At 49.0% G+C, this 23,928-nt stretch overlaps 1 protein-coding gene across 7 annotated transcripts in view; it reads left to right on the forward strand.

Annotated features, from left to right (window-relative positions):
• SLC7A1 (solute carrier family 7 member 1) overlaps positions 1-23,928 on the forward strand; it is an 80,880-nt gene that overhangs the window by 31,426 nt on the left and 25,526 nt on the right. For 4 of the 7 annotated variants that reach the window (XM_078443300.2, XM_078443330.2, XM_078443404.1 and 1 more), the window contains 2 exons: positions 7,415-7,514; positions 22,965-23,348. In XM_078443300.2, coding sequence (XP_078299426.1) covers positions 22,979-23,348 — 370 coding nt within the window. In that variant the 5' untranslated portion in view covers positions 7,415-7,514; positions 22,965-22,978. Of the gene's footprint in view, positions 1-7,088; positions 7,157-7,414; positions 7,515-22,964; positions 23,349-23,928 lie in introns of all 7 variants that reach the window. The other 3 variants (XM_078443256.2, XM_078443363.1, XM_078443197.2) reach the window with 2 other exon arrangements.

Raw genomic sequence — 23,928 nt, forward strand, 5'->3', positions numbered from 1 at the left:
TATGTCACTTACTCAGAGACAGTCTCCCAGGAATGTATTTACGTTCAAAAGTGCATGATACATTTATGTAGATAAATATATTTATTGTTGTTTTTAAACAATTGCATGAGCCTCACAGTAGTTTCCTCTTTGGAGAAGTGAGGAAACTAAGATTCAGAATGATTTGCCCCAACTCATTCACCTGGTCAGCATTTGAGCAGAGATTCAAACCAAAGTCTGTCTCCTTGAAAACCTCTGTGCCCTCATTCCTTTGCATGTCACTGTTAAGTGGGGGATCCTCCTCGTGTCTAACTAAAGTCTTGCTGTAATTACGTTATGGCCCATTGCCCTGGGGGACCTATTATAATCTCATGTAGCGTTTCAGTAGCATTAAACATAATGGAGCATCCAGGTGGGTCTAGAGTCGGATGCGCCAAGGTTTGCACCAAGGCTCCGCTTTATAACTACTTTACACAGCTGGCTTGCCCTAAGTGAAGGGGGTGTGACAGCTGTGTAAACTTCAAGGCCTGGTTTGAGTGTTAGATGAGGTTGTACACATACATACAGTGCCTTCCACGGGGGCGTCGGCACATGGTAGACGTTCAGCATGAACGTTAGCCATTCTTACTGTTGTTACTGCTTATGAGGGGTATGGCTGGCTTCAGACGCGTGTTTATTACTCCAGACTCAGAGGCAGAATTCAGAGGCTGGTGGGTGACAACTGGGAAGGGGGCGGGGGGGAGTGGCTGCCTGGAGCGTCACTTCTTCACGCCTGCCTTCAGTAGCCTGGCTCTTCCTCCCTCCCCCACTCTCCCCTCTCTTTCCTGCCCTGATCAGTGTTTCCTGTGACAGCCTGGGAGGATTTCTGCATCAGATGTTGGATTGGTCCCTTCCGACTCTTAGAACTCGTGATTTCATTTTTTGAATCTCGGGCATTAAAAAATAGATGTCCATGGCTCCTTGGAGGGCAGAACGTTTCTGGGAGAGGGAGAAACGACCTTCCTCATAGGCTGGACGCTGCCTCATCTCTGTGCTTTCTCGGAACCACAGAGTGGAGATGTCCTTCCCACTCAGACGCTGAAACAGTGTGTTTGGCGTAACAAGAGGACTTTTTAGTAAAGTGGCCGTGGGCTCTTTCTGTTGTCATGGTCACTGCTGTTCGGAGCTTCTGTGCCTGCCCCGTGACCTGGGGATGAGGCATTCTCCCTGGGGGACCTTGTGAGCGTGGTGGGGCTTAGCTGGTTGGCTCCTTTCCCTCACAGGGGCCCTGCCTGGCCGTCCCATCAGCCCTTCAAGGTTTGACCTTCACCTTCCAGGCAGAGTCATCAGAGGGCGAGGGTCTCAAGCCTTCTACAAGATACCAATTCACCCTCAGAAGTGAGAACTCAGATTAATAACTCAGATTAATGTCTTAGTCCACACGGCATTTTTTAATCGTTTACTTTTTCCCTTCGTCTCCTTGCCTCTTAGTTATTCTCAATCCTGGTTTGGGTACCCTGGAGGGTTCTCCAGGGATATGGTGACAAGGTTTTGCTCTCTTGTGAATATGTGCTTGTTTTCAGACACTGTACCTTTTGGTTTTTTTTGATAGAATTATTAAACCAGTTCACTTAAAAAAGAAAATCTATGGAACACTTTGCGGTCTGCAGTTTCACATGTAAGGCAGGCTTTCTCCACCCCAGTGCTCCCGAGCCTCTCTGTTGGAAGGCTGTCTGTGCGTGCGGCAGAGTGAAGGCCTCTGATCACTAGATGGCAACACCTGCTTCCCTCGGCTGTGGCCACCGGAAATGTCTCCAGGCACTGCCTGATGCCCCTTGGTGGGAGCAGAGTCACCCCTGCTTGAGAACTGCATCCTGCAACCTCTGACTGGCCCCCGCTAGCTTCTCCTGCCACCCCTCCTCTTCCTTTGGCATCACCAGGAGACACGGGCCGATGGGGAAGAGCGCCCTTCACTGGCCCGTTGCAGCGCAGAGCAAAGAAGGGGTTTGTGGCCTTTTCCCGGAGTATTTTGCATCTCAGAGGAAGGTTGAATCATCAAATTGTGAGCCCAGCGGTCTTTTCCTTGGTGCAGAATGGCTGGAGTAATTTTAGTTATCAAAGGATAGGGGGTAGGATAAATGTCTTGCTGTTACTTCCTTGACCATGTTTCCTTTAGAGTTTGTCATTTTTTCCCCCAGTAAGTTTTGTAGAACCACAGTGTGCGGTCTTTCGAACAGCATTTATGCTTAAATGCTATTGCCGTCTCAGGGAGTAGACAGAAACTGGTATAGGTCCCAAATACAGGCAGGATTAGGACGGACGTTGGAAATTGGAAGAAGAGGTGAGTTACTCACATTCTGAGATGGACGCTGGAATCTATTCTGCGAGTTTTCCTGGGGAGCTGCTGAGTAGCAGCTGTAAATCCCATGGTCACGGGTAGAAGACACCCCCCTACCGTTGAGGAGCTGGTAAGCCAGTGTGTGTTGTGCTCCCGTGGAGCTGTGCAAGTCAGGAAGTGTGGGTCCAGTGGAAACATAGGAGAACATAGTATTTTGGATGCTGGTACCCTCCAGATCTGCCCCTTGAGGGTATGTTGTTTCAGTTAATAAGGGTCTGATCATTTCTGGGTAGATCTGAAGTGCGGGGTTAAGGCTGGGAGGCCGAAGGAGAGAAGGGATCACTCCCATATTCCTGTGGTTCTCTCAGCGGGTTGCAGGTGCAGCTGGGACAGTCTGGACTGTTCTTGATGCGGTTCCTACGGTGCCCACGCAGCAGGCTCCCCAGGGACCAGGAGAGCCTCTGAGCTCAGTTCTGGATCCTTTCGTGATGCCCGGAAGCCTGCCCTGCTGGTTCTGGGGACACTGCAGGCTCCTTCCTGTACTTGCGGCTTTGGTTCCATCCTCCCTGTCTTTCCTGGAGCAGAAAAGTGGTTTCTGTTTAACTACTCAGCCTCTTAGCCTGTGCTCCCTTTTAACCGACAGAAATCTTATGCTGAAATTTGAAAACTATTCATGCCAAAGAAAACAATTAATTATGATTTGCTTTTTTCAACCACAGATGCTCCCCTTTCAGGATTCTGACAGCCCACACATCCGCTGGGGAACTGCCTTGGGCGTCCCATAGGTTGCTGGGCCTTCCCAGAGGAGCTCCGTTCTTGCCAGCATTCTCGGCGAGAGTCCGTGGACTTAACAGAAATCCCCCGATCGCCTTGAACTGTGCTGTCTGTAGCTTTGTTCCTTACAGTAACCATAACATCTGACCTTCCCGTGTGTAGTTGGGGCTCATCTTACTTCTGGTAATTTCATGCAGTTGCTTTAGGAAACCAGAAGCGTTCTTCCTCCAGTGATTATTTCGTCCATCCTTAGTTTTCAAAGAGGGATTTCCAGTGATAGACTTTAAGAAGTCAGAGATTTTGGTCCAATAAAGGTCACTGCCGCCTCTCTGGTTTCTGAAACTGTATCTGGCGCCCAAGACATTTGTGGAATGAATGGAATAAAATCACATTCTCAGGCAAAGCAGGTACTTAAGTTGCCAAAGAGCTGGGGGTTGTGTCTCATAAATGGGAAAGCATTTTTAGTGGTTCATCAGTGTACTTAATGAAAAGACCTGATTCCCTTTGATGTGTAAATTACTCAGTGGAAGTATGTTTGCTGGTGTTTCCATGTTATTTTACGTACATATTTCCTGTCAGTGTGCCAGGTGCTCCCCGTTACCCAGAGCCACATGGTGTCATAGCCACACCCTTTCAGTGAAGTTTGTCAGGGGCGGTGTTGGAATGTTGCTTGCTGTGTTTATGACACAAGTGAAATTGAATCCTTAAGGTCTGAAGTGTATGTAGCATTCTCCTTCCTTGGTAAAAAGTGAGTCGCCAGATCTGTAGGAGTAGAATGGTCGGTTGGAACATTCTTGGATTAAAGAAAAGCAGTTATAATGAGTTTATTTGCTATGCATTCCAACCCCATTAATCCTGATGAGTTCAGCCTGGATTAACGTATGGCATGCTTTTCTTCCGGACTTCCAGCTTGAGCATTAACTGCTTGTATACCGTGCCAGGAGAATGGGAGCAGAGTGGGGATCCCCTTTAGGCTGCTTCATCATGCCCAAAGAAGCAGGAGAGGACCTTGTGTGATGTGAGCATATACCCAGCTTGGTGCTGTGTTCACTTGATTGGGCGGCCCATAAGGGAGCGGTTCTCAAGCTGTTCGGTCCCAGAACCACCTTGTGCTCTTACAGACTATTGAGGACTCGAAGGAACTCTTGCTTATGTGGGTGGTATGTATCTACATTTATCATCTTACAAATTTGAGTTTGGATCAGCTTCAAATATTTACGTACTAATCCATCTAAAAATAACAATAAACCATTTTCTGTTAATGTATCATTTCTATGAAAAATAACTAGTTGCTAAATAATTTAATAGGAGTAGTGTCATTTTACATATTTACAAATCTCTTTAATGCTCAGCTTAATAGAAGGCAGCTTGATTGTTATGTCTAATTATGCATCAGTCGGTTTTGATGTCTGTTTTAGTTGAAATATATAAAGAAAATAGCCCTCAGGTAGATACTTGGAAAAGGATAGTAGCCTTTTTGGATAATTATGAGTGTTCTTTTTTTTTTTTTTAATGTTTATTTATTTTTGAGAGAGAAAGACAGAGTGTGAGCGGGGGAGGGGCAGAGAGAGAGGGAGACACAGAATCCGAAGCGGGCTCCAGGCTCTGAGCTGTCCGCACAGAGCCCGACGCGGGGCTCGAACTTATGAACCTCGATATTATGACCTGAGCCGAAGTCAGACACTTAACCGACTGAGCCACCCAGGCGCCCCTGAGTGTTCTTTTTCGATACTGCACAAAAACTTGAAAGGAGGTAGTTGGTTCCACAGTGGAATCTAAAACCATATTGACAGGCTTTTTGTACTTGAAAATGTGTCTGTTTTGTACTTTTTTCAAAAATTCCGCTTTGTACTTTGAATCAGTCGTTTGTCCATGTTTCAGTGAAATACTGTCTTACTGAATTATGCAGATCTTCAAACGTTGACAGATTTCATCATGTAATTGTTTTCTAAAAATCGCATTTGTTAACATCACCACCAGTGTCATCAGGAAACTGTTTTAAGTTTTGGGAATCTTTTGAGTTCTTGGTGACGGATGCAAGTTTTCCAAAATTCTATTTTTTTTTTTTGTTTTTTTGTTTGAAAGCTCAAATTTTATCGTTGGCAACAAGCATTGTTAGTTATTTTCCTTCTAGCTTCTGCTCCTTTTATTTCAGAGTTTTATTCCTAAGATACAGATCCGATCATGGCTCTTGGCTGTCTCTCCCTTCCCGGAAGAACAAAGTGTAGTTTTCTTGGCTTGGCCACAAGGACTTGGATGAATTTGCCCCCATCTCCCAGCACTTTGATAGTTTCCAGCCTTGTTTCCAGCCTCTGTGTTTTTTTGTTTTTGTTTTTTCATTGGCTTAAAACAGCACACATTTATTGCCTGATGGTTCTGGATGGAGGTCAGAAGTCCGAAATACATCTCACCAGGCTCAAGTCAAGGTGGTGGCAGGGATGTGTTCCTTTCTGAGGACTCTTGAGAGACAGTCTAGTTCCTTGTCCCTCCCAGCCTGCCTGCCTTCCTTGGCTCCTGGTCCCCTGACACATTCAAAGCCAGCAGTGGCTGATGGTGTCTTTGTCACATTGCATCCCTCTGACACTGACTCTCCCGCCCCCTCTTCCACCTGGTGGACCCTCGTGACTACATCAGGCTCGCCACAGGAAAATCTTCCCATCTCAAGGTCAGCTGATTAGCATCTTTATTCCTCTTGCAACCTTAATTCGTCCTTGCCATGTAACCTAACATATTCACCAATTCCTGGAATTGGGATTTGGATGTTTGGTGGGGGGACTATATTATTCTGGCAGCCACATTCAAGCCTGTCTAGTTTCACAGTTAGTTCCTGCTGTGTATATGTTGGCTAGACTTGTCCTTTAGGGCTTCACTGCAAAGGCCTTTCCTCACGTCTTCAGGTGGGGCCAACCACTTTCTCTTCAGCCAAGACAGAGACTCACATATGAGCCACACCACCTCAGTGCCCTTGTCCCCAGTAAGGCATCTGTAGGTCAGTCTCCCCTCCGGGGCCGTGACCCTCTCAGTGCCCTTGTGGTACCTGGCATATGGTAGAGAAAGAGCAACACGCTGTCAATTTGGGGCATTTGATTATGGGCCGTGTTTTAGATGCCATCGACTGCATTTCAGTTTCTTCGGTGTGATAATGGCATTGCAGTTTTGCCGGAGACGTTGTTCTTAGGAGTTACCAAAATAGAGGTCAAGTGTCACGGTAGCTATTATAGCTCACTATCAAATGGTTCACGAGAAAAGTTTATATAAAAATAAAACGAACATGGCAAAATGAGAAATGTCGGTAAATGTAGATGAAGGGTACGTAAACGTTCCTTTCGTGTTTCTGTAGGTTTGCACATTTTGCAAATAGAAAGCGGAAAAGAACGAAGCCTTGAGTACAATGAGCGTACAAAAGGTGTGGGTCGGGATAGAGTAGGATCTCCGTGGCTGGAAATCTGGTTTGCTGCTGTGGAAGTTCCAAAACTCTGTTGATTAACGTCTTGACGTGCATCTTTGGTGTGATGATAATCCGCTCTGGGTTTCATTAGTGCAGATCACGTCAGGAGACTTTAATTAAACCTCTCCAGCTCCTGGGTGAGCGCGTGAGTGTGTGCAGAGTAGAAGTGGTAGGATTGAGGAGACAGAGGACTTTATATCAGCAGAGGTAACTTGCTTTCGGATGGGGGGGCTCCGGCCACTCGATCCCATTCCTTGTGGGACTGCAGGCCACTCCGCTAGGCTCATGGTGACAGCGTGCGTTCTACATTTAGAGCACCCTGGCCCATCCTGAAGTCTCCAGGGCAGGCGTACGTTTGTGCCCATCTGTCAGCCGGTCCAGAGAGTCTTTGGCAAGATGGCCACTCACAGGTGGAGTCTGTTTACTGAGGGACCCAGATAAGACTTTCTGCCCCCGCCACTTTCAGTTCTCAGTGCGGTCGTCAGAGGTGGGGGGGGGGGGGCGGGTGGATTCTCTCCCCACACGGCTTTGTGCCTTCCCATCTACCACCCATCTACCTTTGTGCCCTAGGTCTGTGGAGGGAGTCTGTCTGGGTGATGCTTGTTTGAGATTTGGTCCTCGTTGGTGGAGGTCACATGGTAAGATCTCTGGTTCGGAGGACATCTCGTCCAGTTTCGTCCCCTGCCCAGTGGTGCTTCACCATATGCGTGTTCAGTCCCCGTGAAGGGCCCCTTACCTGCCTGGCCTCTGATGCCACCTACCTTTGCTTGGTGTTATAGGTCGGGTGTCTTTTCTGACTCCGAGCTGAACAGAATCATCCCTCGCCTCACAGCCACAGGCATGGAGGTTCTGGGGCCCAGGTGGGTGGCGCCTAACGTCTCTTCTTTGCTTCCCAGGAGCCGGAGGTGCCCATCTCATCCCTCCTGAGACGTCTTTGCTCCAGGACCCAGGCGATCCTCGGGTGACGAGTTGACAAGTCCTCACATCCTGTTCCAGGTACAGTCTGCCCATCTGCACGCTGGCAGGGCGGTCTCTTGGGCACTAGAATGGATTGTCCGTTTAGACCTTCAGTTGGCTGTTGACTTTATAAATTAACTGACAGCTACACCCTGCGTCATCATCTTTTAAAGCTTATCTATCACTGCTCTGCCTCTTCAGAGCCCTTAGCAGTTCAGGCCCATCCCCTCGTCAGAAAACGCGAGTGCCCTTTCACTTTTGCGGGCTGATTAAATTTCTGCATTTCCTTGAGACAGAACTCCCAATACCCTGCCCAATGCAAGGCTTGGGAACTGGGCGGGGGAAAGACCGACATCCCAGGTGAAATCTATGTCCATCAGGGCAGCTGTGGAGAGAGGATCTGCCGAAGCCTGCCGCTCACTCCCGGTGTGGATGCAGGGCTGCTGCGTGGTGTGTAGCCCTTGGTGGCCCTCGCTCTGGGCAGCGGCCCCTGGCCTGTCCGTGCTGGTGTGCAATGCCATGACACTGATGGTTTGCAGTGCGGTGCTGCCTTTGACTCTTGGAGCCTTGGTGCTTCTCAGGGTCAAGGGCTGGCTCCAGTTTCCTTCCTGCTCCCAAGCCTTTCCTCCTGCTCCTATCTCTTTATTCCTCTGCTTTCCCCCCTTTTACCTAGGGATTCTCCCGTAGCTTATTCTTAGGTTCAGGTGCTGTAGTGATCTGCTATAGGCCAGTGCATTTCAGGCTGGGCCTTGGAGCCGCAGAGTCCTGAGGGGGGGCCAAGGAGCCAGGCAGGGAGGGCGGGGGCGGGTCAGGGCTAGCCAGCGGGGCTCAGTGGCTCCCATCTCTCTGTGTAAGAGAGGCTCCACTTTTATTTGATTCTTACATTTGGGTTTGGCAGATGTGGTTTGGGAAAGATGGGTTCCACTATTAAAATACTTGAAAGCTATTACTCCTGTTAGCTTTTGATTAAAATAACAAGTTCACTGAGTATGGGCACTTCATTGTTATTGTTGCTATTTTATGCATCATCAAAAGGAGGCAGTTTTTTCAGGTGTGTGTGTTTACAAAAGAACCTCCCCTGACTTCTCTCCCTCCCTCTCACATCCTTACTGTCCTTTGCGGCCATTCATATTCTTAATTCCAAAAATAGCTGTATTAAGAATGCACACGTAGGGGCGCCTGGGTGGCTCAGTCAGTTAAGCGTCCGACTTCGGCTCAGGTCATGATCTCATGGTTTGTGAGTTCAAGCCCTGTGTCGGGCTCTGTGCTGACAGCGCAGAGCCTGGAGCCTGCTTTGAGTTCTGTGTCTCCCTCTCTCTGCCCCTCCCCGCCCCCCAAAAATGAATAAACATTAAAAAAAATTTTTCTTTTAATGTTGAAAAAAAAGAATGCACACATAATCAGGGTCAGCAGCCCATGCTATCCTTCATCAGAGGAACTTTGTGGGGGATATGGCCAGCGGCCCCTGCCACAGGTGGGCGTCTTTGAGCAGTGACCTTGAAATAAGAAGGAGGGGCCAGACTCCCCCAAGCTCCTACCGCATAGTTCATAGGGAGGCTCACAGCTGGAAGTACACCGCGTGTTTATGAGGCCCTTGCAACTGTGTAAATGTCAGAAACAAAGGTGCACAGTTACCAGGTGTACTTTCCCAAAAGACGGTAAAACTGGATCCTTGCCGGCAGGGAAGTGCGGCCGGGGAGGGGGGAACATCCTGTGTGGTGCCAGAAGCCATGGTGAACCTTGAGTGTCCTTTTCTTTCCTCCTCTTTTCAGGGCCTGTTTAGTAAGAGTGCTTAGAGTGAATTCATTCTGCATTCTTCCTCCCCTTCCTGCAGTCGTCAGATGTGTCTCTGCTATCTCAACAGACTATTTTAGAAACCCTTCCTGTTACCTAATACCAGGGCTTGGCACGTGGTGCTGAGTGTTCACATCGGAATGAAAAGTCTATATCAGATCTGTTTCTCAGGATCAGGATGCCGTGACCGAATGTGTGGGGAAGCCATCGATGGTTCTTAGGTCCTCCGGCACAAGTCCTGAACTGCAGCTAAATCGGGGGAATTCACGACCTACTGGAAACCACCGTGAGGTTGCCCCTTCTTGAGTGAAGAGATACAGACCAGGTGCCAGGCGGCGGCAGAGGTGGTGCGTCCCCTGGAGGCTTTTTGGTCTCTGCCATACTTGTTTGTGCGCTTCAGTTTATCATCTTGTCTTCCTGCCCAGAGGGCGGACAGCTTTGTTCCGTTCCCTGCTGTTTCATCGGCACTTCGAAGCGGGGGAGGCGTAGAGTAGGCTTAAGGGAAGTATTTGTCGAATGGGTAGATGGGTGCTTTAGTCTTTCTTTCCAGACAGTGCGCAGTCTGAGCACAGGCACGGTGCGCTGCTCATCTGTGTAGCTCCCGGAACTCCCAGAAGAGTGACACGGGGCAAATACGCAATTTTGTAAACAATGAAATGATAGTCATTTAGTGCATACCATGCTTCCAGAGGAAGAAATTGCTTTCAAATCGTTCATCCTTAACCAAGAAAAAATAGTTTCAGGTCCAGAAAAGGTTAACTCCACCATTAAAACAGAGGAGGAGAAATGTTGGGCTCTGGTTTTAAGTCCTTGAAGGTGTAAGAGAGAACGGATGCAGACCCACTCACTGTCTCGTGACGGGGCCACGGAGGAGTACTCGGTCACCGCACAACGATCTCCACAAACGTAGAGGCCTAAACAACACGCATCTATCGTTCCATTGCTCCTGTGGTCAGAAGTCAGGGCCCGGCCTGGCTCACGAGGCTGCAGTCAACGTGTTGACTAGGGTTTGGTTCTCATCTGGAAGCATGGCTGGGGTAGAATCCGCTTCTACGCTCCCTCAGGTTGTTGGGCAGATCCATGTCCTCATGACTGTACGACCCGGGGCCCTGGCCTCTCTCTGGCCGACCCGGAGGCCACACTCATTGCCATATGGGTGTTCCTGGCGTGGCCTCCGGGTTCATTAAGCCGACGAGGAGGACGCCAGCAAGATGGAGCTCACGTCACGTAAGCTCCGCGGGGTGACGGCCAGCACCGTCGCCATGTTCTGTTGACTGGAAGCAAGTCCCAGTTCTACACACACTCCAGGAGATACCGGGAGTGGATCACGGGGCCACCTTAGAGGCCGCGTACCCCTGAATGCCTTTCCTTGCTCCTTGAGGAGTGGTTCCCGTCTGCTATCCATTTTTGTGGGAAACCGTTTTGCCTCTTTCTTTTTTCCACGGTGATCCACGATTTTAAATCTGTTAAAGGGTCACGACCCTAAAGGGTCCATTTATTCTTCTAACCAATTTGGGTATTCTCCTGCCCTCACTGTCCCTGCCGGGCGGTGGATGCCCAGAGTGCGTGGTTCTACATCAGGAATGTTGGCTTAAGTTGCTGCTGTCTGTGACCCGCCTCGGAACCCAGCTGCAGTTTTCTGGCGTTGTTTGTAAAGGAGAATGTGGTCCTGGATAATTGGATGCTGTCGTATTGACAGGCGCCGGGGTTGAATTCGGGTAGCGTTCTGTAGGACAGTGCGGTTACGGTATTGCACTGGGGTCTTGCGTTACAACACAGCAGGTGGCGCTGCCTGTGACGGACGATGCACCTGTGGTCTGACCTGCTAAAAGAGCCCCTGCACACCTAATGCTGCCGTCCGGCTCTCTTGCCCAGTGGGAGTAACTCCGTTGGTCCGACTTTGCGGGCTGCTTTGTCCACCTCTGACTTTGGCCTGACCCTCTGCCAGGCCTCCCCTGGCTTTGACCGTTCGGTCCAGCGTTCTGGTATGCACACACCCTTGCGGCACTGGCCATTTGCTTCTGGTGCCTCAGAGTCCTTTCAGGCCACGAGAAGCACATTCTCGGCTGTGCTGTCTGTGCTGAGACTGTCCTGTCACTACGCACTAGGGTGTTTCCTCCCAGCATATGACATAAAAAAAATACCTCGTGGTCCAAAAGCGCGGCAGGTAGTTGTTTGGACCCAAGACAGGTGAGGTGGCAAATGACACGAGAAGGCTATGGTGTTTCTTTCAACTTTTACATGCTTTTCTTTGGGGATGAAGGCCTGAAATTTTGGCTGCCTGTGAGATATGGGTGTAGGAAGCCATTTCCTGCTTAGGGATTATTTGTGCATGATACACCACATAGATAATTCCCATGGTAACTTTGGGTGTGAGGAGCGTGTGTATTTCAGGGCTCTTTGAGGAAAAAACAGGGAGCAAACGGCAGGTAAATATCAAAGATTATAGCATTTGTTTGCTCAAAAGTGCTTTATTAGTTGGATTAAAATATCATGCTCAAAAGACAAATATAATTGAATTTGTCCCCCAAAGAAAGAAGGCTGAGCCACGAGCAGTGAGCTGTCCTGGTGCTGTTTCCCGCTCTGGTCTGTCCTTCACAATAAGACCAGATCAAGCCTCCCAAGAAAATATTTTTTTGATGTCCTTCTTTTGCTTAAAATTTTTAGGTCTGAGTATAAATCCCTCAGCTGGCCGTGCAAGACTCCTGTAAATGGACCGTCCTGCCCTGCCCTCCCGCTCTGCTCCGCACAGCCAGCCTCACCTGTGTGCTCCCGGCGGTTCTGCAGGCCTGTGCCTTACCTCCCCTGTGGGGCCACAGCCCGCCCAGTGGTGACAGATGAACCACAACACTGTGCTTGTGTCCCTCATAGCGTGTAGCACAAACACAGGCTACAAGCCTCTCTCTTTCCCTACAGGTGTCTCTGTTTCAGCAGCTGCCAGCTTCTGAATAACCTACGAATCACTCCTTTTTTCTTGGAACTGTTCTTTGGAACTCATGCTACCTTTTCTGATTTCAGTCTCATTCCCCGTGTATGATACAGACCCAAGTCTATATAGGAACGAGACTGCTAAGAGGTAAGACCAGGCCTGCCGATTACGGATTCTTTGCTCTAGGCTGTTTTTATGTAAAACATAGCTGAATACTGACGATTTTATATGTTTCAACCTAATCCTACATAAAAGACTATTTAACTAATATGTGGCCATGGCTAACAGTGCTGAGGGGCTATCCTGGCCCTGATACAGGTTGCTGAAGAATTTCCTCTTTGTTTTCTGGGTCAGACCTGGATGAATTCCTTTCTTTTCACATTCACTTCTGGAAATTTCCAAATGTGCACAAATGTAGAGAGAAAGCATAATGAAACCCCATGTACTCAATTGTCCACATCTCCAGATAGACTCCTGACATGGTTCAACTTGTCTTTGGACCTTATGCCTTCCTTTTTTTCCACTTATTTGTTTGTTGGTTTTATTAGAATATTTCCTTCTCCTTAACTCAGAAGCAGTACCACACTTCTAGAGAAAATTGTCAAAATGCAGAATCTAAAAAAATGCCCTAAGTCCCCTGTTGAGAAACACCTATTTCAGTTTTCTTTCTAGACCATTCTTTATAAAAACTCATATTCAGTATGTTATTATTTCTCAGGGATGCTATACATGGGTTTTTGTGGGGCTTTTTTTGACACTTTCTCTCCACTGTTATCAGGATGTAATATCTCCAGCATAAGCTTAATCCATCTTCTTTGGCTGGTTGTTTCCTTTCATACTTTTCTAAGCCTTGCTGTCTGTGTGCTTTCCGGAATGCTGCCTGAAGCCCTGGTTGGGCCCTGCAACCCAAATTACTCACTTTTCCTTAGATAAAGCTCCTTATTGACTCGAAGCCAGTGGGTCTTGGCCAATGGGTGGAGTCCGTTGATTCACTCCACCATGTGAATAACTGACTTAATTTTTGCAGAGGAATTATCATTCAGGAAGAGGGTGTCCCTTAACTCTTGTGAATCTTTTATTTGTAGGACCAGGTGACACATGAAGAATCGTTGACAGCAGGGGGGAATAGGCCTGGTCAAAGTGGAATCCGTTTGGCAGCTGGCATAGAGTAGGGTTTCTGGAATCTGGTGACCTAGGCCAAATCCTGGCTCTACCGCATGCAGGTTAGGTGACTGTGGGCAACAGGACCTGCCGCCTGAACTCCACTCTTACTCTCATGAGAGGAGTAACAATTGCTATTGATGGTCTCTGATGTGGATTAAATGAACTCGTATGTGTCTTTTGAGGAGCTGGTGTAGAATGTTGGTTGCTTCCGGCGGACCCCAGCCCCCTGTGCGGCTGCTCTCCAGCTCAGTTCAGGGAGCTGGACCTGGTTTTTCACCGCTTCTTTGTCTATTTTGGAACCAGTGCGTTTTCTAGAAATTCCAGGTTATTTCCACACAATTGCTTGTGACCATGGGAAGATGGGGGAGGGCGGAAATTACAGGAGCTTGGAGTCTAAATCAGTGAACTGCCTGGCTTTGTCGGGTGAATGCATTAGTAAACGGAAAACTATTGGTCTGGGTGAACATGCGGTGAAAGATGAGTTTTGCGTAGGATCCTCTGCCTTGTGGTGGTTCCAGATGCCAGTTTTCCTTGTGCTTTTGGAAACAGAGGATGCTTCTGGAAAGAGCCATGGAAAACTCTTGTCTTTCAGGATACCTTAGAGGCCTAGAGAATTAAAGAGGCAATGTTGTGGTAGTAAGTCTGAATTCTAATCTGAGGGGAACTTTCTTTAAGATATTTCTTTTCCATTCGAGAGCCAAATGTACAACAGTTTTTAAGGCCCAAATGAAGTGCTTTACAGCTCATATAAAGCCGATTTTATGAAATCTCCTGCTCCTTAGGACCAGGCTTCTGTTTAGTTCTGGTTAATCAACACTGTACTAGACAGGCAATGGCAGGTCTCCCCCTGGACCTGCCCACAGAGTTTGTAGGTCACCTGGCTTCAGATTGCAGATCCAGAACACTTTCGTTACACACTACAGAAGTAAGTGTGATTAAAGGCATGTGGCAAAGAAGCTCTGACCTCCCGAGAGAACACATGTTTTTGTTGTAACGCAGTTCTGTACACAGGGTCAGGGCATCTCTCCTGATACAGCACAACCTTCCTGAGTGATGGAAACACCGTCCAGAGACCCAAATACTGTCTAATCACATCCTGCCGGCTTAAGAAGGAGCATTTCTAGATCGTGTCTGGGTTTTGTGAAAATGTCCCTAACAGTTCTCCCATTGGCTTCTTGTTTTTTATGTCCTTCTTCAAGTTGAGTGGACAATGTTGAAAAGATTTGAGCCTAGTGAAGAAGACAACAGCATCTGTGGCACAGCCTCCGCTCAAGAGGGACAACAGCTGTCGTGACGGGAGCCCTTCACTGATAGGGTTGTGTGCTTCTGCTTTCGGAGGCAGAGACAGCTGACAAACCGAGATGTTGAAGAAAGATTAGAAATACGAGGAATTAGGGCCTACCAGCGTGGCAAAAACAGGAGCTCTTGGCATTCGAAGAAGAATGAATTTGGCCTTCCAGTGTGTTCCCTAATGCATCATCTCATTTGACCCTCATTAGCACCCTGCGATGGTAGGACAGCAGTACTGCCTCACCTTTAGATGTGGAAACAGAGACCCCAAATCCTGACTTAAAGATATGAATTTGGACCTCAGAAAACCCTAGGCAGAGGGTGTCACGGGTACTCAAGCTGTCCCCCAGTGGAGTGGGAAAGCTGTCCTCAGCTGGGGCGAGAAGGAAGGTGGGAGATAGAATACACCCCATAGCAGAAAGTATCTGTGAAGAAAACGGGAACTGTTTCAAATTAGTAGACAGCTGGCAGCTGGCAGCTTTTTACATTTATATTCGTTTAGAGAAACAGAAAGGTGCTCTTTAGCAAGTGAAACCATGAACTCTTCAGCCAACAAAATCTCCTTTGATTGAGAGACCCTCATAAGCTATTGATAGTTATGGTGGTGATTACCTACGATGAAGTTTCCTGTCAGTTTCTTACCATTTAAGTCAGCCGATGCTTCCCGCATGTCCCCTGCGGGTGCTCTGCACGTCATGACGCCTCCTGGGTGCTGGGGGACGGAGGCGGGTTAGGATGCGGCCCTTCAGGTGGGACGCATCGGGGGCTCTCCTGTCCGCCAGTCAGCTGGGCCATCTGTCCCCACTTGTCTACAACCTCGCCACGCCCTCCGCGCCCCTCCCCTACACCCGGAGAGCCCGCTTCAGAGGACAGTGCGGGGCTTTGGGGCAGAAAGACTTGGGTTCGAGCCCCTGCTTCATCTTTCGCTGACTACGTGCCCTTGGGCCAGTTACCTGGGGGAATGTGACAGAAGTGACTTGATCTGTGGTAGGCCAGGCGTCGTGGTTTATTTAAAAAACCTCCCCACGTGATCCTCCTGTGCAGCCAGGGTTGAGAATTCCTGAGTCTGGTAATGCTGGGTTCCCTTTTTTCTGGAATGCAGAGTATTGCTGGCCAGATAAAGTGGTGTGAAGGTGAAATACGTGAATTTATGGAAGGGACCTTTCGTTTGGCCAGTGCCCCAAACGTTAGTCGTTATTACTATTGTTATTTTCTGCTTTAAAAAAGTAGCACATCTCATTACAGATAGTATGGCAAATACAGAAAAGAAGAAAACAACCCATAATCTGAAAGGTAATCTCAGTAATTTGGTACTTTACACATACACCTCTCCCCCCCAACATACTCACTGGGACAATATACATAATAATATACTTGTTTGCTTGATGTTTTCCCAGGACATTAAAGCTATTGAAAACACTTCTCTGCCTGCACACCATTTCGGCAACAGTTTTGTACTTGACAGATCTTGTTTGAGTTCTTTGATTAACAGCATTGTCCATTCTCAGCCCCAAGGGTTATCTGCTTGGTCCTCTGCGAGGTGCGAGCTCGTGGGGTGGTGACACCACTTATGGCCACCGTGGAGCCAGGTTCCTCGCTCCTTAGTGCTTCCTGGCGGGCTGCGAGGCTGGTGCTGTGCTCACGGTCAGTCTCTCCATCCTCGTTTGCCTTGTTCTTTGCCGTTTCTGCACTGGAAGCTCCTTGAGTAGTGTGCTGTTCCCTGGCTGCCTCCCGCCCTGTGCCTGGAAGCTGTCCTGCCCGGATCGGCATGCACCTGAGCGGGGTCCCCGTGGCCTCCTCCTTCTGGGCCTGTCCCCCTGTTGCCTGGAAGTCGGCACTGAGGCAGAACCTCTGCCTTCCTGCCTCCCCGCCACCCCTCTGTCCAGCAGCTCCGCTCTGCAGACTTAGAGCTTATGGCCGTGTGTCGGGCTGTGTACATTGCTGTTGACGGGGCCTCTGGCAGCTTTCTGCATTTAGCCCTGTTGCATCAGTAGAAGGAGGTAGGCCATGGGCGGCAGGGCTGCTGGGGCTTTTTCTGAGATGGCCAAGGTGTTAAAGTCACCAAGGTCTGGAGGACTGTTGGGCACCGTGAGATTCGGCGATCACCTTGGATCTTGTGCCCGCCCGTGCCAGTGAGAAGCCACGTTAGCTGTGGGTTGTGATAGAAAAGCATAAAGCATCTTTCTGACTGAGCTTCTGATGGAAGCAAGCACACTCGTAGGCGGACCTGTGGACTTTATGCCTCTGTCCTTGCTTGATGAGACCACACCTCTTTTCCCGTGAAAGCACAGGTGTCCCACACTCTTTGAAGGTTTGCATTGTGCATACGCTTCGCCGTTACGAGGACCTACCTGGTTTTTGTTAGCCGTAATTGGAAGAGTTTTGCTTATACAAAAGAAGGCGAAAAGCCAGAACAGCATTCAGCATTTGTTTTGCAGCGAGCTGTTACAGAGGCTGCTCAGATCCAGAGTGCCCAGAGCCACGCTCTTTCCCCAGGAATTGTCCCCTGCATCAAGCCTCACCAGAGCTCTGAACTGTGTCTGTGAGCATCTCTGCTTTATCTCGACCTACTTTGTGCATCTGTTAACAAGATGTGTCCTAGCTAGGGTGTCAGAAAAGCCTAACAGAGGTGATTCTTTTGGGTCTGGGAATGCTCAAAAATTTTTCCATAAAGATTAATGGTTATTGTTTCTTTGCTTTAACCCATTTCACTCACGAAAGATTCCATAGGAACGGATAGCAGGGGAAACCTGAAGTGGCCTTTGAGGTACATTTCTACCTCCTCTGGAGTCCCGTCACCCTGTGGGCCCAGCTCCCGGAGCCGTCATGTGTGCTCATTTCTTCCCGCCCCCACACTCTGCTTCCTGGGGTAGGACTGTGGCTTTCTGCATTTCCATAAACCCTGACTGGGTCGAGCACAGGGCATCAAAACAGTGTGAGATCAGTGATCTTTGGTGGAATTCAGTTAGATCCCCAGCATGTCCCTTGTTTGCCTGGGGGCTTTAGAAGAGTCCAGGTTCTGAAGTCATCTCTCACCGCAGGCTGATGGACTCCCACTTACCCCAGGAGGACGCGTGGTTGTGAGTCAGCCCCTACGGCAAACCCTGACCGTCGCCTGCTTGCTGCATCGCTCTTGACCCGCCACCCGGCCCCATACTTCTGGTTCGGTTCTGTCATTTGCACCTCGTTTCATGGCTCCTTGCGTGCTTCTTCACATCTCCATCTTTAGTGGTCTGCTGGTCCTGTTTACACTCTGGTTTTGTTTTGTTTTGTTTTAATTTAACTTCTTGTTTCTGGGTCTCCTAACGTCTGGGGGATGTGGATCCGACGTTGAAAGCAAGAGTACTTCCTCCAAAGCAGGTTGTTTTCCTCCCTGGGAGTCTCGCCTTCTCCCACCACAGCCCGCGTCCTAGAACGCTCTTTTCTTGGACCTCTTCTGCTGCCTGGTTGCAGGTCATGGTTGTGAGCAGTCCGTTCCCTTCCATGTTGGACTTGCAGGCCCTCTGTGGCCCTCCAGGTGCCTTGGGGCAGCCACACCCCCCGCCGCGTGATGGGCCAGCTGCTCACGCTTTAGGGAAGCTGAAGCCACTTAATAGGCTCTGTGTGCCCACCCGTTAGTGGTGCCCCACAAGGCCAGCACCTGGCAAGGACCTTCTGCCTCTTGCCTGCTATGGAGGCAGGCCCCAGTGTGTGTAGGTGGTGTGGGAGTGGTAGATTTCACATGGATTTCACTCTGGATGGCTCCCCCTGGCAGGGGCGGGGGGGGGGGGGGGGGGGGGGGGGAGAAGCAGATCATCTGGGGCCCGGGCCATTCTGAAGACCACTGAAAAGGGGCAGTGAAAGCATTAACCTAGTAAAGATTTCAGTGCTAAGATTTTCTTCAAAGGACGGCGTTTACGAACTTAGTATAAAGGCCTATATCTTATCCCTTCCCTCCCTACCTCAAGCCTTAATTAAGTTTGAGACTGAAAAAAGTCATACATTCCCATCTTCCCACCTTTATCAGACCTCTTCAAAACAGCGTTTATGTCCACAATCCTGACCCACTGGATCATTTTACTCCTATTGCTACACGGTGATTACTAGAATACAACTCGGAGTGAGAATTTCCATGGGAAAGAGACACATTTTCTTTGCTTCTATTAGGGGATATACCACCTGAGGTAAGTGCTCTTTAGTAACAAGTGAGCAGGGGGTAAGACAGATCTGAGACTCTCGCTGTTGCAAGATTTCTGTCAAAACCTCAAATAAAGTGTAGGTGTTGACCATTGTGCAGATTCCTCCCCGCGAGAAAGGATAGCCTAATTTTCAGGTAATGCTTTCCAAGCACTGTGGCAACTTTCTGTCTAAGCCCCCACAGCAGGAAGGCCATGACAACCCCCATTGCAGGGAGTTGAATGGCTAGATTCGTTTTGTACAGATAAGTATTATTTAGTCTCACTGTTGGTTGGATGACGAGCTTTAGGGTCTCAGCACGAACATAAGTGGTAGCATAATGTGTACAAAATCCTGACAGATGATGCCACTTGGAGAATGTAATTTTATGCTACTTCTAAGGAGATAGGAAGGATATTTCTTAAAAATAAACATGGACATGGTGGGTATCTCATTTTCAGCTATCCTGGAAAGTAGAAACTAACTGGAGACCCTTCCTTCCCTGGGCTATCAACTCTGGGCCCCCCAGCAGCATTTGACTGCATTTTTATTCCAGTGTCTTCCCTGAGCTTACTACCCTTTCCCCAGATAACCAAGCAGTAAGTACTTCCAGTGATAACCAAGGTCCTGATAGAACATTGCGTGTCAACTGTCCTTCAGTAATAAAGACTGAAAAAGAAGAAAAGCAAAGCAAAGTAACCAAGGTAAAAATGGTGGGAGGTTGGTGTCCTGTCAGGGTCCACGCTGTGCTCCCCATGCGGTGGTTCACAGACCACTTTCCCCAGGACTGCTGGGGGGCGAGGAACAGCTGAGGACTGTCCCCAGAGACAAGAGCCACTGCGTGCCTATTTAAAAGAAAAGAACTGCGTCTGTCTGGTCACGTTTTGTACTCTCAACAGAGTTCTCTTTCCACGTTTTGTTTGAAAACCAATGTCTGTGTCTAAATTTCTGTGTGCAGTAACCTGCCCCCTTTGTTTTGAAGACGGTGCTGAGCTCCCAGCATTAGGAAGTGAGTTCTTGGGGCGGGTGTTTGGCTGGTGGATGCGCCCCCCCCCCCCCCCCCCCACCGGGTGCTGGCGACACACAGGCACCTGGGGCCCCGGGCGCAGCTCCGCACGTCTTGGTGGGTCACTTCGGCCTGAGGTGATCACTGGGCTCTCGTTCGCCTTCCGTCCTAAGGAGGTGCAGAGTGTGTTCCTGGCTTGTGTCTGGGCTCCAGCAGCCTTTCCTTCTGCCCCAGACAACAAGCTTCGGAGAAAGGAGTGTAAATTACAGAGACAGATGTGTCTGTCCTTCAGGGGAAGGCAGGCTCGTCATAGCCCTCTGGGCCCCCGGGTTGCTTTGCGAGGCCGAGGAAAGAGGATGCTGTTTAAGTATGTCTTTGCCTCGCACTGGCTTTTATTGTTTGGGGGAGAGAATCTACTTATTATTAACCAGACTACATCTAGGAGGGGGTGGGGAGCAGGGAGGCGCTCTCTACATGTCAGTTGCGTTTACCGATCAGCTTGAAAACCGCGCAAGTGCACAGCAGTCCAGGACCTTTCACACTCCGCTTCCGTTTGAGATTCCTGTCTACTTCACATACTCCCCGCCCTGCCAAAAATGATGGCGAGAAGTTATTTTACAGGCATTCTGCACAGCCCCAAGCGCTGCTTTTTCTGCCAGCGGTGGTGTTGAAATGGTGCATCTTTAGTTCATTTTCCGAGCAATTGCTTCCTAAAAGCTTTGTTGTGATTTACAATCCGAGTTGAGTAAATCCAGCTAAATCCTATAAGGAGGAAAAGAAAAGGTGGGTCGGGAGGAATCACGCCCTGGGCTCTCTCAGCAGAGCTGGGGCCTTCTCCAGGACCTGAGGTCACTGAGGGCCTCATCTTGACTGTCTGGGAAACCTGTCTTGCCCGGGTATCGCTCGCTGCTGTCCTGGGGCACCTCGGAAGCAGCATGTGGCCTGAAACAGACTGGTGAGCCACTGGTCTCTGTGCCTGCTCTTCCCTTGTTCGCAGCCCCTGCCCTTTTCAGCTCCTGTCACACCCTGGTGTCTGGGGTCTTCCTGCCCCACTGTGGCTCCACAAATAATGTCGTCTTTCCTCATTTCCTCCCCACATCCTCCCCACCTCACTGCACAGTGATGTCATTTCCTTCCCACCTGGAATGCTGGAGCCCTAGATGAGCACTTGGGCCACTGTGCCTTCCCAGCGCCATGACCCTGTTCGACCCTTGGCTCTCTGAGTCATTTTTCTTCATCTTTAGAACAAGGGGATCAGAACACGTGACTGTTACTCCTCATCCTACCTGAAAACTTCCTGAGTCCTGAGATCAACATTTTTTTTTTTTTACTCTTGGTCGGTCAGATGAAGTATGGAGAGGCCCACCCCTGTTCCTGTGTGACGACACAGAGGGTCCTGGCTGGGGCCGGGAGGGTGCCAGACCAAACTGCGTCCGGAGGCTGAGGTCACAGGGTGTGGGTGAGCAGGTCAGGTCTTCTAGGTGGTTAGGTGTGGACTTTGCTAGGTCTGCCGTTTTCTGTTTAGGTTATTTTGTTTTCCGGTGACTTCATTGTAGCAAGGTTGGGTCAATAAACGCCAGTTGATGATAAAGATGAAAAAGCAGTGATATTTTTTTTGTACCTCGGTAGCTAAAAGTCATGGTGATAGCTTCCCCCCACATGGTGTTTTTTAAAAATAAACTCTCCAGTTTAGAACAGTTTTAGATTTATAGAAAAATTGTGAGTATAGAAAAAAGAGTTCCCATATACTCCACACCTCTGTTTGTTTCCTCTGTTGTTAGCACCTTGCCTTCATGTGGATGATCGGTTATAACTAATGACCCGATATTGATACTTGTACTTTATTTAGATTTCCTTAGTTTTCCCCTTACCCTTTTTCTACTTCAGGATCGCACATTACATTTAGTTGTCATGTCTCCCTTAGGGCTCCTCTTGGCTGTGACAGTTTCTTGACCTTCCCTTGTTCTTAAGGACCTGACAGTTACGAGGAACACTGGTCAGGTGTTTTATAGAACGTATCTGTCATTGTTCTGATATTATTCTCATGATTAGACTGGGGTGATGGGTTTGGGGAGAAAGATCAGAGACATCAAGTGCCCTTCCCGTCACATCACCTAATCAAATGTTTATCATTGTTTACCATGGCCCCCTGGCTGAGGTAGTGTTGGTTAGGTTTCTCCACTCTTTTCTGCCCTTTCCAGACTGCCTTCTATGGAGGGAAGTCATGTGGGCAATCCCCTTAAGTCTGGGGGGTTACGTTCCATGTGTTTGAGGGTGGGCGCTAATATCCTGGCCAAGTGCCCGCTGGCCCTCTTCGCCCCCTTGGGATGAGCTGCCCAGGCAGGATTGGCCTGTGTGTTATAGGAGAGGGATTGGAATGCTGGCCTGGGATGCTGTCCATGATGTGCACTCATCCTGGGGCCCCACACTGGGCTTGTTCCGGGTGAAATAGGTTGGGGGACATAAGCCATTGGTGAGCACGTGCCCTCTCTTGATTTGTGCTCAGAAGCGTATCATGTAGTACATTTGGCTAATATTTGGCCCAGAAGAAAAGGGCTTCTTGGAGTGGTAACAGTTACAAAAAAACCCTAACTTGTAATAATTCAACAATTTTTTCTGCTCTGTACCTAACTCTGTGTTAACTTAAAAGTGGAAGCAGCTTGGTTCTTGCCCTCGGGATCTCAGAAAGGTCTGAAAAGGCATCGTCATTGCTATTCAAGGCCTCTGGGTTTGGATCGGTTTGCCTTCCGTAGCATTCCACTTGGAATACTATCTTCTTTTTCATGGTGCATTGTGTGATTAGTGAGGAAAAGAACAATGCCATTAATTTGTGTTTCTCATACTGTGTAATTTCTGTCCATAGAAGGCTGTCAATTGAGAACTGAAGTAAATGTGGAAGCTCAGAGACCTCAAAGTCCAGGCAGCTGGGTAGACTGGCCTCCGGGGCATTTCTATCCATGCTGGGTAAGCCTGAGACTGGGCCAAGTTGCCGGTGGATGTTCTGACAGCCAGCTGTGGAATTCTGAGATTTACAACATTTTAGCGGTAAATGAGAGTGAAGGACATGGTGGCCGTCTGTGTTGTGATAAGATGAGGTTAACGGGTGGAATGAAAGGCAATAACGAGCGCTTCCATTCTCTTTCTCCCGCAGATTTGATCAGCACAATGGGGTGCAAAGTTCTGCTCGGCATTGGCCATCAGATGCTGCGCCGGAAGGTTGTGGACTGCAGCCGGGAAGAGAGCCGGCTCTCTCGCTGCCTGAACACTTTTGACCTGGTGGCGCTCGGGGTGGGCAGCACGCTGGGTGCCGGCGTGTATGTCCTGGCCGGAGCTGTGGCCCGTGAGGACGCGGGCCCTGCCATCGTCATCTCCTTCCTGATCGCAGCGCTGGCCTCAGTGCTGGCCGGCCTCTGCTATGGAGAGTTTGGGGCTCGGGTCCCCAAGACAGGCTCGGCCTACCTCTACAGCTACGTCACCGTCGGGGAGCTCTGGGCCTTCATTACTGGTTGGAACTTAATCCTCTCCTACATCATTGGTACGTCCCAGGAAGCCTGGAGCCCGCTCCCTTACCCCTCTGCTGTTTTCACCTCCAAACGGCGGGCCATACTCTGCTTTGCTCTCCAAATGGACTGAGTCTAACTCCTCTCGAAGAGTCTAGCATCCTCCCTTGACTGTTGTTGTTGTACATGTTCCCTTTCCCTTTTATGAAAGGAGGGGGCAGCCTTTGGGTATCGCTGCTCTTTCTGGTCTGTGCCCCTGTTTTTAACTATCAGGCGCATCGGACTGTTAGTGACGATAAGCCAGACCAACCAGGAGGTCAGTCCTGTTAACACAAGAGATGTAGAATCAATGGGAAGCTGTTGTTACTGAAAAGAGCGTAGTCCCTTTTAGTATTTTTGATTACAATTACTAGCGTAAACATACCACTGATAGAGAAAACTTGGGAAATATAGAAAAGCGCAATGCAGAAGGTAGACATTGCCCAGTGTAACAACCCAGAGAAATTAATTCTTATTCATTCATTCTTTCAACAAATATTCATTGAGTCCATCCCCTGTGCCAGACATTATGCTAGATATTAGGGACCCAAGGGAGGAATAAGACAATCTCTGTTC

Source organism: Panthera onca, chromosome A1 (genome assembly GCF_046562875.1).
Source record: "Panthera onca isolate mPanOnc1 chromosome A1, mPanOnc1 haplotype 2, whole genome shotgun sequence".
Taxonomy (NCBI): domain Eukaryota; kingdom Metazoa; phylum Chordata; class Mammalia; order Carnivora; family Felidae; genus Panthera; species Panthera onca.